This window comes from Anguilla rostrata, chromosome 7, assembly GCF_018555375.3.
Source record: "Anguilla rostrata isolate EN2019 chromosome 7, ASM1855537v3, whole genome shotgun sequence".
NCBI classification, from domain to species: Eukaryota; Metazoa; Chordata; class Actinopteri; order Anguilliformes; family Anguillidae; genus Anguilla; species Anguilla rostrata.
This window is the reverse complement of record NC_057939.1, coordinates 53,531,947-53,545,632: the sequence shown is the minus strand read 5'-3', so window position 1 is coordinate 53,545,632 and position 13,686 is coordinate 53,531,947. Positions and strand designations below refer to the sequence as shown.

The following is a 13,686-nucleotide window of genomic DNA, read 5'->3' as shown; positions in this document are numbered from 1 at the left end:
TCCGCAACATGTCCGTTTAATGGGCGCAAAGCAAAAAAAAAAAAAAACGCGGTTAAACGGGCTCTTCAAGGAGCACATAAAATTGGCATTCAATTGTAGAGAGAAACATGCTGATTGCTTGTGCTTCCTCACAATATTTTGCTTCTTTTTGAATATTTGTAAATAATGTATCATGTATACATGAGTAATATATCCAGAAAACAAGAGCAATACATTCATTGAACTAAACTATTCACTGGATTGGTACTACTTCATGTCAAATATTTTAATGCAAAAAGAACTATTGCCAGTAACTGGGATTTCTGGACTGTCTGACCATGCATACTTCACTGTGTCCCTTACGGTGTTTTTTCCCTAGTCCTTGCTAGAGACATGCCATATTTGATTTTATTCTGTATTTGTCCAATATTCTGCAAGCTGGACTGATGCTTACTTCAGAAGACAGACTGACATACTGGTGCTGACACTGTCCTTTTCCCTAGTCTCCTCCATTGGATTTCATTTTCAGTGATGTGTACTATCTGTAAATGTAAACCTGGGCTGTATTAAGTTTTATTATTATTATTATTATTATTATTATTATTATTATTATTATTATTATTATTATTATTGCTGTATTTTTGGCAGCTTTTACACCCTTTTAGGCAATCATTTTGTCTGAATGTATTTCAGCGTTTTCTACTGTACATCCCCCCTGTACTCCACGCACCACTAATTAATTTCTCATGAATAATATATGATTTAGAATAACACTGTAAAATATGCAAAAACATCCTTGGATATGTGGTACAGTAATGGATGGTGAGTAAGTGCTATGTGGAGTAGAGAGATTTTTTATTTGCATTAGGCAGTTAACGTACACCCACAGCTGTAAAAGGACATGGACCTTGCTTAAAAGTTATCTTTCGGCTACAATAAATAGAGTCCTAGGAAACACTTCTTCAGCAATCTGGTATTACGCATTTATGGTGACAAGTGTCTTCCTTGGAAGGGGAAATTTTTGAACAAAGTCTAGTTTACATTCATTAAAATGATGCTTAAAATCACCCACATCATGAGGTCTATTGAAGATGCTTGTTAAATTGCTCATACCATGCAGATAATGGACACTGGATAATGTTCCTAATTCTATCATAGATTCACTATTAATTGACATTGAAATATAAAGATTGTTTCTCATTAACTTGTATTTTCCCTGTAACTTGCTTTACTTGTGCCAGGCATTGTATAACCACTGCTTCTGTTTGAAAGCAATCAAAAGGCACAAATCAGTGCTGTGCAGTGAAAATGTGTCTAGAGAGGGCTGACTGTATGAGTTTGTGTGTTTGACAAGGGCTTTTGTCATCCAAAAGGGCAAGTGGGTCATAAAATCCAACTGTGTGTCTTTTGGGATGTGAACGAAAGACAATTAACTACACCATCAATCAACAGTCAAACCGTTGCTTTCACAAAAGAAACAGGTGTAGCTGTTGTTACAGAAAGGTATAGCACAGCTACACATAGCACTGACGTGCAATGATGAAATGGGAGTTCAAAGCCATGCGTAAAGGACACCTCTCATGACAAAAGAGAGCAAAGATCACTGAATGTGGCGAAGCAAATAAGATCTATCACTTCACTCCCTCTTCCACCAAAATTCATATCAGATCTGAGATTTGCAGTATTTAAAAGGTCCTCAAATTGGCAACATCTCTGCTAAGACTATTCTGCCTCTGTAGACATGATGATAAATCATTTTCCAGATTTACCCCTGAACTCTAAACCTATTACCACTGAACTGCTATAAGGAGGGGTGGTCATAGTAAAGGTCATGTACGATGGGAGGTGATGCCCCTGTTATCTTCTGAGAACTATCAATTAGAACTTAATTGTTATTTAGCCCATCAAAAAATGGAGGTGCATTGAATATCGGCTGCAGGTTACATAACTGAGACTTTTCAGTTCTGTTTTGTTTTAATCACGTTCAGAGGTCACATGATGTTACATAGCAGGGGAATGAATTGGCTGATTTAGTCGTTATGTACTCTTGAGTATTCAGCTGCTGAAGTGATTTCAGTTATTTTTCATGCCTACCAATAATATTCAGCCATACAAACCACACGGTTTATTACGAATGCACATTGTTGTGATGGCATTAACAGGTAATGATTTTGTTGTATCAGTTTATGTAATCGGTTTATGTAAGTGCTGAAAATCAAAGTCTTAGTCAAGCTTTTGTGAATATTGAAGTAATAATGAAAATCTTATTCATGAAATTAACTTTTTTTTTTTTTAAACAATCTTTCTAGTGTTAACTGTGACATCCATAACAGCCGAAGAGCTATTTATAATACATGATTGCATATATTTATAGCCCTTTTTCTGAGGTTATTTAATGTCCTTTCGTAATAAATGATGGATCTTGATCCTTTGAAAAAATCATGTTGTCTGCTGCTTTTTGGCACTCGTCCTGACGTGCAGCGCAGGAAGTGCTTCGTCTCGTTCTCATGAGATTTTAAAACCTGCCGCACGACAGAAACACTCAAACAGGAAGTGGGGAAACCGAGCTTAATTCCAACCCTGTGGTGCTCCTATGGTTTGGAAGCACAACCCGTAAACTGAAAAGCATCACGCAAACATTGGGGGTGATCGGTTTAGCTGGAGTGTTGCATGCATGTAGGTTTTCTCCTCCTCTTCTGGGTGTGCGATGGCATCCCCGTTGTGTAATGTCTACTTTTAATACCAGTAATAATAACAACCAGTCCAGGAAATTACAGCCATTGTTAGTAAGAAGGGGCGTAATCCTAGAAAGTGTAGTGCTGTATGTGTTTGTAATTACTGCAGGGTACATATAACAGGAAGTGGTTAAATGTCAACACATCATTTTACGGGTGAGAAACTGATCATTGCATAGTTATTATAGGCCAATATAAACATTCCTTCAAGGTTATTGCCATCGTAACTTGATATTTAGCATTTTATATGACCGTAATCAATACTTAAAAAAAGAAAAAGCATTTTTAATATGGACTAAAGCATAAAGCTCTGTTATGTGACATATCCCTACCTCACCTGGCCAGTCCCTCACATCTAGGACAGTCCTCACAGCACACACGCACACGCACACACACACATGCACACACACACGTGCACAATAGATCATTTCTGCACTTACCTCCTGAGTGAGGTCAACCTTGGTGACTCGCACCAGGACACCTGGGAGATTTATACTAACAGCCACTCTGTGTGCGTGTGTGTGCGCAGGTGTGTGTGCGTGTGTGTGTGCCCGTGCGTGTACTTTCATTCATTTCATTCTGTGCATAAACTTAAAAATCTGGCCTGAATTATTACTAAGTTCTGAAGTTATACATGTCCCACTCAGGTAGTCAGCCAGCCTAAGCGGATGATAACAGTAGGAAGTAGGTGTCCCCCAGTGTCTCTAAGAGATTCAATATTTACACAAATTTAAAATAAATTTCAGTGGAGAATGCTTGTCACTTTTGCATTACACGTGTCATGGATAACAAAAACATTTCGGTGAAAATATTTTTTTATTTGAACAAAAATATTATTTACTTTACTTTTATTGATTGTCCCTTGTAAGTGTATGTTTCTGCCTACCAGACTATAAGAAATTAAGACCAAAAAATGAATTTATAGGTCTTGGGAGGACATCATGCTTCACTAGTTGTCAGTATCCTACCCGCTATGGTTATGTTTTGCGATGCAGCAATATTTGCACAGTTCACATGAGACCACCTCCTCCCTTTCTAGTTGCTCCTACTGGTCAGGGTGTCCGTCTGCTCTGTTCCCCTATGGTGGAACGGCAGCCTCTTGATTTCCCTTACAACTGTGTGCTTCAGGAAGAAAGAAAGAAAGAAAAAAAAAAACATATTCTTGACTGTCATTTTTTTCCTTCCTCACAGGGAGCTGTCTGTGTCCCAGTCCGCGGTGTCACTCTGAAAGCGTCTGAAAAAGCATCGCGCCTGCCTCCCCCGGTGAGTACCCGTCTCCCTCAGACTGCTGCATTGGGAGAACTTTGCAGACGTCTTGTGTGTTGATGGCTTTTATGGAGTTTCTTAAGTATTCGCTGCAGAATACTTGTTGCCACATGCTAGGAAAATCTTTAGCAATAGTAGAAATAATGTTAATTTGGGGGTGGGGGCGGGTGGGCACATAACAAGGCTCGAATTTCTTAAATAATCCTACTTGACTGCATCAAAGCTATCATATAACTGTCACAGCAGTAGTATGTGAGTGTTTTTCTTTCTATTCAATTCTCGTCCCCGTTGAGTTTACAGCAGGCAGCAGATGAATGGGTTCAAGTGAAGGTTTTTATTGAAGGGTATAATTTAAGACTTTATACGTTCATTAAACCATGACTGAATCTCACACCATAACTCTGTTATCGGGAGAATAGGCCTGCCTGGTGTATGTTGGCCAGAGTATAAGATTGATGATATTTCATAAGCTCTTGATGTTCTTCACTGTGTGAACACTGCTGCAATACAGTCTGAGAATGCTTGATGCCTTGCTTGAATATCCAGATGGGAAAGTCTCTGGATCCTTGGCTATACCCATACTGCCCCACACCATCTGTTGCCATCTAAGACTCATGTTACTTTGCAAGAAATCTCTGAATATGTGACGCATTGCTGACTCAGCAAATACCGTTTAAAAATTCAGTTGCAATGTTTATCGCGTTCCACCCAACTGTCAGCGCGTCAGTGTTCTAGAACTCCACTGCTTTCAATGACCAGTAGTGACTGTGACATCAGCGTTAGAATGTTCAGACAAGAGACTGCAGAGTTTACCCTATTCATTCTTAACAGGAGTTCCTCTGACATCACTGCTTTCTTTCAGGCCCTATTTACAATGAATTGTTTTCATTATTCAAGTGAGAATAAATATTAGTTTTTTTTTTTCCCCTCTTCATTTTCGTATTCATCAACATGGTAAATCCTGTCTTTTCGTATCTCCATTTTTACTCTTATAATGTCACGCTCTCTGGCTTCCTCCAGTGCGGCATGCTGGTGTTGCTGTTGCTGATTGTGAGCACTTTTGTCATATTTATCACGGACGCCACATTGCTGCTCTCACACGCTTGCTCAAAGCTGTATGACCGTTTAGTGTCATCGCAAACAAAATAATACGTCCAAGTCATGCAAATGGGATTAAAAAAAAAAAAAAACTATATACAGATAAATACAATGACAATCCCCTAAATCTCCCCCTCATTAATGTGGTATATGATCCTCCTGTATTGTATGTTTTCATAAAGTCATAATCTGGAAATAAAGAACTGGGTTATGTAATAAAAGAGTGAGTGTCCTGACCAGGGTGAGTAACAGATGAGATCTCTAGCCCTTCTTCTGCATGGTTGTGAATAGCCATAGTATTAAGGGTCCTGCTTCTATTGTCTCATTTAATTAGCAGTTATACCAGATGACATGTCTGTTTCTTAGCAAACTCTGAGCAGGTGATAACCCCATGACAGTTGATTTGCGGATGTTTAATCAAAGATGAAAAACTAAAAATGGGAGGTATTGCGCCTCTGTAGTGAATGTGATAATGTCGCTGCGGCACTCTGAGAATTGTGTGCGTTTCCTGGCAATTAATAAGATTTAATTATGAATATTGGGATGATAATCCAAATTCTAATTTTAATTTTATTATCAGAGGCATAGACATGTTTCTGGGGGAAATATTTTTCGACAAAAAAATTATTCTGATTATTGAAATCCACATTCAGTGATTGCCCCGATTTCCAAATCTGCATCATTGATTATCTCTCAATGAGCACAAGACCAAATCCAGAATGAGACACCAGTGAACACAGCTGCCCCTTAACCAAAATAACAACAACCCAACCGCTGCTTGGACAGTGATACTATACCTCCTCCCAGCTGTACTGTAGTACCATGCTTAAAGCACAAAATCCTGAAAATGAGTCTGCACAGACCAGTCAATTCTTATTAATTTCCCTTTAGATCAGATATGTTTCTGCCCTGAATGCATAACACGCCTGCCACATATAATGCATGCACCCTGGACCGCAGTACCAGTGAAATAACGGAGAACTGGAAGCTAAATGAAATCAACGCATTTCCCCCTCAGAACTCACGATAGCAGTGGCACTGCACAAACTCTGCCAGCTGCTGTGTCTCGATGTCTGTCCACCGCTGTCACAGCGCATCCTCTGCGACCTCGTTTTATAAATTAATTTTTTTATAATACCGAAGCCATTTATTCGAAGAAGCACCGGGCGCTAACTCTGCCATTCGGCATTCTGACGTTCCGATAGCCGTAATTCCTCCTTATTGGTCTCCGGAGTCTTGTGACTGAAAACACTTTCTCCTCCCTTTGGGAGTTCTGTTCCCCCGTGGGTTTTTAGGACGGGCAGAAAGAAGCTCTTTAAGGGGGTTTGCCGGACCCCCCCCCAAGAAATGGTGCATCCTGCATATCCAGTATAACCACTCTGGAGAACTGCTATATTTGAAATTGAAATCAATGCAAAGCCATTTTGGGTTCACTCTGTCATGTAATAATGTAATATACACTGGGGAGCTGGGGATCGTCGAGGAGCAGATGGAATGCAATACTTAAAGCACTGGAGGCTTTATTAATACTTGTTAAACTACATTTAAAACAAAATAATAGAACATACGGGAAGAAAGGTGGTTGTATTGATGTCATAGAGTACTGTGTAGAGTGCTGGACACCATCCTATAAGAAAATATACAAGAATCATCATTACACTCCCCTGAGACACTGTGGCTTTTTTGTTCACGTATAAGTACATACATTTCTATGGTTAAGGCTTTTCTCATGTTTCTATTGTAACAGATATAAAAGTCATATTCATTATATATATTCATATATTCTTTTATTAGGTGCTCTGCCATCCACTGGGTTTTTTGTCTTTTCCAAGGTCTCCAACACAGTGATAATTTTACAGTGTACAGAGTGGAGAAACTTATTTCTATGATATTTCATATTCATACCGTTTTATTTTATTTGACTGAACCAGCAAGTTTGACACCCGTATTTTTGCGTTTGCTACTAGCGACATAGTGTAACTGCAGTTTTATTAATCTAAATTGGGGGGGGGGGGGGTACACTGCTTGTCGTGCTGATTTGTTGTGTGCTGCATTGTGAATATTGATTTCTTCCAGATTGCATTTTGAAGAGATGAGAATGGGGTGATGCATTACTTTTGTTAACATATTCCGAACTGCCATTATATCAGGAAATGTCATGCTGGTTTTGAACGTGATTAACAGTAGATTCCTCCAAGGTCAGCCATGACATTGACTGAATGCTGCTTTTCAGTGCGTGTCTGTTCAATCCATGTACCAGTACCTCATAATCCTTGTGCAGTTTCTAGGAAGTGATTATCGTGAAATATCATGAAATAATAGTGTAACTGTGGAATAATGCTTGTTGAAGCTTTTGATTCAACTAAGCAGTCTTAACCATTAGCAACATGCCATTTTTATCAATTGGAAGAGAATCAGAGATTATTTCATTGAAATAATCCTCAAATTTGCTATGAAACTTTGATGAAGGCGGTGGCATTTATATATTGCTGAAGGGTTATTAGCAGTTTTTTGTAAAGATAAACAAGCTCATTCCTTGTGCGTCTATTGTATTCTGTTACATGAAATAGCTTTCTTGGTTTTGTCTGGCAGGGGTTCATATCAGTCCACATCAGCATGAATAAAGCACCCGGTTCTAAACATAAGCAAGAATGCTTTTTGAAATCTGTAGCTTTGATTTGATATGAATGGCATCACTGCCATCACCTGGTTTGGAGTGGTATTGCATGTCCCTTGAACAAACCAGTGCGCGCATATAATCGCACACACTCACGCATTGATCTATCTATGGCTTTGACTGAGCTTATATGGAAAATAACTGGGTTTGAAAGTGTAGTTTTAGATGTAGCATAGCCATGGCAAGAAGCACTCCTGTGTCAGTGTTAGTTGAGTGAAGATTCCATGTAAACAGGTGTGCTCTCTGTCTGAGGATCCCATTAACTGTTACAAATGGGGTCCACATAGAACAACATACAAACACACACAAAGCATGTGTTTGTAATGTAATGTCATGACCAGCAAGGATGGCCCCTTCAGTTCGACAGTACACATAATGAAACGTACTTGCAAAAAATAAAGAAACGGACCCCAAAAATGAATTATTAACAAGTACACAGTGTGTTTTATTTATGCAAGCAAATTGTTCCTACAGTTCAAAAAAAGCCACCGTCAAGCTGCTGGCACATGTATGTACAAAACAGATTCATTTTTATAGACTCCTACAAAGCAATCTGTGTGAAAATACAAAAAAGACTAATACGAGGAGAACGCCAAAAAGCATCATCAGGTTAATACTGAATACGCAACACCATTACAAGAATCAGTTTCAGACATGGTTTGGAAATCATCACAAACTATAGAGAGACATCTAATCAAACACTACAACCTAATATCATTTCCCATAATACTGTTAGCAGAGGAACTGTAATACTGCACATATAATAACACAGTTGACCCAGCAAGACAGTCAAAGTGTAAAAAAGAAAAAAAAAAATTGAATTGGTAAAACTATTACCATTTAATGCATAACCATGCCACAAATAACAACTAGATTCACTGTCTTTACCTAGTACAAGATTTGTTCATAACCAATGTTGAATGACTAGTTATATTACAGAGATTCAGCTCTGATATGAAAAGAAATGCACTTACACCAAGAAAGAGCTCACAATGGTTTTAATAAGTGCACAAAACTAGTTTTCTGAAACACTGACAAAACAAGAGTTGCCAGGCAACGAAATGACATGACACCACTGCAGTCCTATAGCGTTATGAGTAGGCAAGACAGACTTAAAATCCGTCCCATGGCCTGGCAGATTTTTTATTTTTATTTTATTTTTTTGAGCGACATTTAATGTTGTACAGTAAATAGCTTAGCAATTGTTTTATCTCTCAGATGTGACAGTCCCTCCTCACTTTAGCACCACCAAAAGTATATAGTCACCAGCTCACCTTGATTTAGTCACATTTTAAAACTGATATCTAAACAAGTGTATACATTTATTTGGAAACATTTATCACCCAACCACCGAGATGTGCTTTTTTGTACAAAAATCCTATGAAATGACCTGAAATTAAGTGTTTGCCTCAAACGTAAATATTTCTACACAGATATATATATATACAGCGCAGAATACTGACAAAATTAACTGCTTTTAACTGTATAGGTGTGTTTTAAAAGTTCTACTTCAAAACAAACAAACGAAATACCATAAAAGGATTATTTGCATGTGAGTGTATGGCTTGCAATGAATTAAAATATAATTACAGTCTGTCCAAGGCAAACCCTAAAAGGCTGACAGATGAGAATGGGTTCATGCTTGGCTACTCTTTTCTGTAAAGCACCTTTATCCCTCTTTCGACATGCCATGTTAGCGCTCTCTTCTGTTACGGACACTCATATTGTCATTTATCAACATCTTAAAAACCGGCTTGGCACACGGAGCAAAAAATAATAATAATAAAACAATACAAATATCCAGTTTGGTCAAGCTAAGACAGCGTGTAAAGAAGCCACTTTATGGTTCAGTTAAATCCATTGCATTACCAGCACGGGCAGAATACGCTGGAAAATAATCCGTACATTTATGCCAACCCGAAATCGCATGGCGTAAACGCGTAAATTTGGGCTAAATTCGTATGTTCAAATTTACGTAATTTATATAATCTTCAAAACACACTACGGACCCATGGACGGGCATCTTCAAGAAATATATGGTAATGAACTTCACTTTGGGGCAAAATATGTGGTAAAGTTCTTTGGCGTAACTATTTGATGCAAATCTGGCACTTACACTATAGTTACAATACAAATGGCACGAAGGCGTAACATTTACACCAATGCTGAATACCGGGTGGTTCATAATGCTTTTCGTTTAAATGTTCCACTATACAAATTCGCTGACATTTTGGTTTCTGGATAGAAAAGGATGACCTGTTTATGTGTGAGGTGTCACATAAATCGCGTGACCCTTTGGAAATGTGTTTGAAACTATTTAACCCCAGGCAACATCCCACCAAAACAAACAGAAATGAGTGTCGCCGCGGGAAATAAATCGCACTACAGATTAAGTCATAAAATGCCATGACAGCTGCCGTGGGATGACACGTCACACATTGGGAAATGAAAGGACTGAGATGTGTCGTCTCTGATGTGAATCTGAAAACGAGGCAGTACGTAGTCGAAGAAAAGAAAAGAAAAGAACTCAGTCCTGTAAAGAGGTAAAGAGCGGTCGTCAGGAACGCTGTTAGGGCGACGGTACGGTCCCCCTGACCACCTTACTGAGACACGCCCATAAACTCAGTGTAGCCCCGCCCCGCCCCCCGTACTGACGTGAGCAAGGCAGGGACTAGCGCGTGTGCTTTATGTGTAGGCGTTGAGTCGCTCTTTGGAGCGGGTGGAATGGATATCGTGAAGCTCCTGCTCTTCCTTCGATTTGATATCCTCGTACTTCTGCATTCTGCACGCATCTTTCACGTAAGCCCAATTGGCAGAGAGCACCATCAGATAGTGAATCTGAAAAAGAAAAACATTATCTCGTGTTAGTAGCCTATAAAGCATGTGTAGAAGCCTAGTTGACAATATGGTTCACACTGTCCAAAACCTATATTCATTGATAATTGTGACGTAAAAAAACACACACCGAATTAGCGGATCCAATTTTCAATAAATAAAATCGTGGTGGGTACATTATTATACCGCCTATTTAACACAGTGCGTGTCATGAATTCCGCATAGACTTTAGTTCGCGATTAGTGCAAGACATTGGATGGCTTTGTAGTCTGCGCAAGTAAGGCCTCTGAATTAATAGAATTATGTCACTTTGACAACACTGAAAACACCATGGCTTCCCCACTCGTTAAGGGCAACGAGCCTGAGTAAATCCTCTTGACAGCTCTGTGTCCTGTTGAAAAGTTTCCTTTCGAGATGTGTGCAGTACTTTCCCAGACCTTTAACCTTTATTGTGACAAAATTTAGGATCAAAATTTTGCGCTCATCACCTGTTACACAATGACGCAAAACAGAAAAGTATTTTCCACCATACAGACAGCATCTGCTAAGACCGTGTGAGGCCCACGCTTAGCACTCATTTCACACAATGTTACATTTCAGAAAACAACCAGCAGGTGGCAGGATTGTACTGTATGTTGGAAATGTGAGGCTCACCAATGTGCAGCTCGCCAGTGAATGTGTGTTTTAACTCCTGACTATAATTATTCTGAAAATAAATCAGTAAACAATTTTTGAGGACTTGGAACAGGCCTAAAAATATATGTGTGCGTTATTTTTCTTCAGTAACAATACAAAATACTGCTAAAACATGTTTTGAAAAAGCATGCAGTACAATATAACAAAAGATCCTCTTTGTTTACTTTTCATAGTCACAATATGCTGTGTGTTTTTGTATAGATACAACTGTCCGCTTGTGAAGAAGATACAGATAACTATTCTTTCCCATAAGTGTAATGTGGTTGTTTCTTTAAGTGCATCATTGTTCAAGCTAAAAGATAAAACTAATAAATATAAAAGCAAACAAATGAACTTATCTTATGTAAAATGCTGCCCTTTCTATTTCCCATTTGATTGTTCTCAACCTATAGTGGCCATAATTTAATTTCAGGCTGAGGAGTTTATATCACCTACAGAGTTTATATCTGGCTTAAATTAATCACTTAATTTTCCTCATATTGAAAATCCTCACAGGATGAACTAATAATGACTCTGAATGTCCAAATATATTTGTTTTAGTATTCATAATTGCAACAATTCCCCTTTTTGCTGAAAGTGAGGTTGGGAAGGAATATTTATTTTACACCTTCTACAATAAAAACTGGACGCGAACAAAAGATACACCACACTAATTAGCAGAAAGAATCTAAGTAATTTGTTTTTAGTCTAAATTGTCCTGACGCGGTGACGAGCATTTCGGCTCATTAAAGTCGACGCCATCGTCCCCCGAACGCTCGCTGCCTTCCCCCTTCTTGGAAGACTGTTGCCTCGCAGTCACTTTAGCCGCGCTTTCAGCGAGCGCCTGGCCTTTCCAGCCCCAGTTTCCATGGCAACCATATGCCGTGCCGTTTGCGGGGAGACCATCGTCTCTCTCAGGAATGGCGAGTCTTTGTACTGCAGCAAAATATTACCTCCCAGCTCATTCTCTCAGCCCGCAATAAAGCGCGGTTTTTTTGTTTGTTTTTCTTTTTACACCAAAGCCGTTAATCGCGTTTATTACAGCTCAAAAGGGCAATATTTTCAATCAACCTTTGACTTATAAAGGCGCTGTCCAAAATGCAAAAAGGTCACCAACCTTCAATGCGTTTTAACCGCGGTGTGCAATTAGAACATTCATGATAAAATTCATTTCTCGTGCATATCGTTACGTGTTAATTGTATTGATAATGTTCTCATCAAGACGAACAGTGCTATTTGACAGTTAATTTGTTCTACTATCACATTCTGAACACGTCTTTGACACTAATCAGATATGTACTGTTCTTATGAGTAATGAGTTTATGCTTCATTAACTGTAACATTGACAGCAATCAGATATTTACTGTCGTTAATAGCTTGTATCAATGATCATTGTGATTAAAAGTCTTTGGAAAAACATGCATCATTATAATTGTAATGAAATGATTTACCCTCACTGTGGCTGTGGTCATTTATTTAATTTTATTTTTTGGTGGGATTTTTCAAGCCTCACTGGCCATCGAAAGAGCATTATCTGTGTGTGTTCAGAGCAAGGAAAAACATTGCAGAGGGGGGTACAATGGAATCACTGCAAATAACAACTAACATTCACCCCGAGATAAAAAGGCAATATATTCTGTCTCCTCACCATGGCAATGACGGCTGCCCCAGCTCCTGCCAGAGCGCAGATGAACAGGTGAAAGGTCAGGTCCAGCTGCACGGTGTTCAAATAAAACTTTATTAGTGACAGGAGTGAGGGCATAGACACTGCTCCACATAGCATCCGAGTCATGGGCTCTTATCTGTCAGTCAGTCAGTCAGTCAGTCAGTCACTCAGTCACTCATTCACTCAGTCCCGTGTGTCATACAAACGAAACATTGCTTGATCGTATTTCAAAACAAATAACACAATTTACACATGGCATCGTTCAAGACCCTTTCATTTTCATGAATCCGTTCCTTTCTAAAGAAAATGGCGGAAGATATTTTGTGCTTGCGTTGTTGCTCCTAAAGTTCAGTCCTTATATGCGATTTGCCCACCATTTTGTCCTCTGCAGGTTTCTCCCATCAGTAATCTATATCCCCACAGTCTATAATACAGTACAATTCTGTAGCTGTTGTACAGGATACAGGATGCACCAGTGCTGTTTAAATTCACCTCCAGAACTGCAACAGTCAAGCTTGGGATGGCTACATAAGCTTCCGTCTGTGCACATATATACGTATAGAACTGACCTCATTTGATTCGCACATTTTGAAGAACTTCTCCGACCCAGTGCAGACCTTCTTCTCCTCGCCGATTGTCACAATCCCTGAAATAAAACATTCGCAGGATCCAGTGACTCCCCTGAAAGTACTGCTCCACGGCTTAGTGTCTGCACCACGTCATGTATCCTGAACCTGCTTTCCTAGCATCAGTCA

At 39.1% G+C, this 13,686-nt stretch overlaps 1 protein-coding gene and 1 long non-coding RNA gene across 3 annotated transcripts in view; one reads left to right on the top strand and one right to left on the bottom strand.

Annotated features, from left to right (window-relative positions):
• LOC135260049 (uncharacterized) overlaps nt 1-5,201 on the top strand; it is a 38,644-nt gene extending 33,443 nt beyond the window's left edge. Inside the window, exons 3-4 of the long non-coding RNA XR_010331458.1 lie at nt 3,906-3,977; nt 4,492-5,201. This is a non-coding gene — a long non-coding RNA (uncharacterized LOC135260049). The remainder of the gene's footprint in view (nt 1-3,905; nt 3,978-4,491) is intronic.
• Nucleotides 5,202-8,172: 2,971 nt separating this feature from the next.
• The window catches only part of gpm6aa (glycoprotein M6Aa), a 35,241-nt gene continuing 29,727 nt past the window's right edge, over nt 8,173-13,686 (bottom strand). For both annotated transcript variants that reach the window (XM_064345164.1, XM_064345163.1), the window contains exons 5-7: nt 13,501-13,577; nt 12,914-12,979; nt 8,173-10,593 (exon numbers count right to left, since the gene is read on the bottom strand). In XM_064345164.1, the coding sequence (XP_064201234.1) occupies nt 10,441-10,593; nt 12,914-12,979; nt 13,501-13,577 (296 nt within the window). In that variant the 3' untranslated portion in view covers nt 8,173-10,440. The remainder of the gene's footprint in view (nt 10,594-12,913; nt 12,980-13,500; nt 13,578-13,686) is intronic.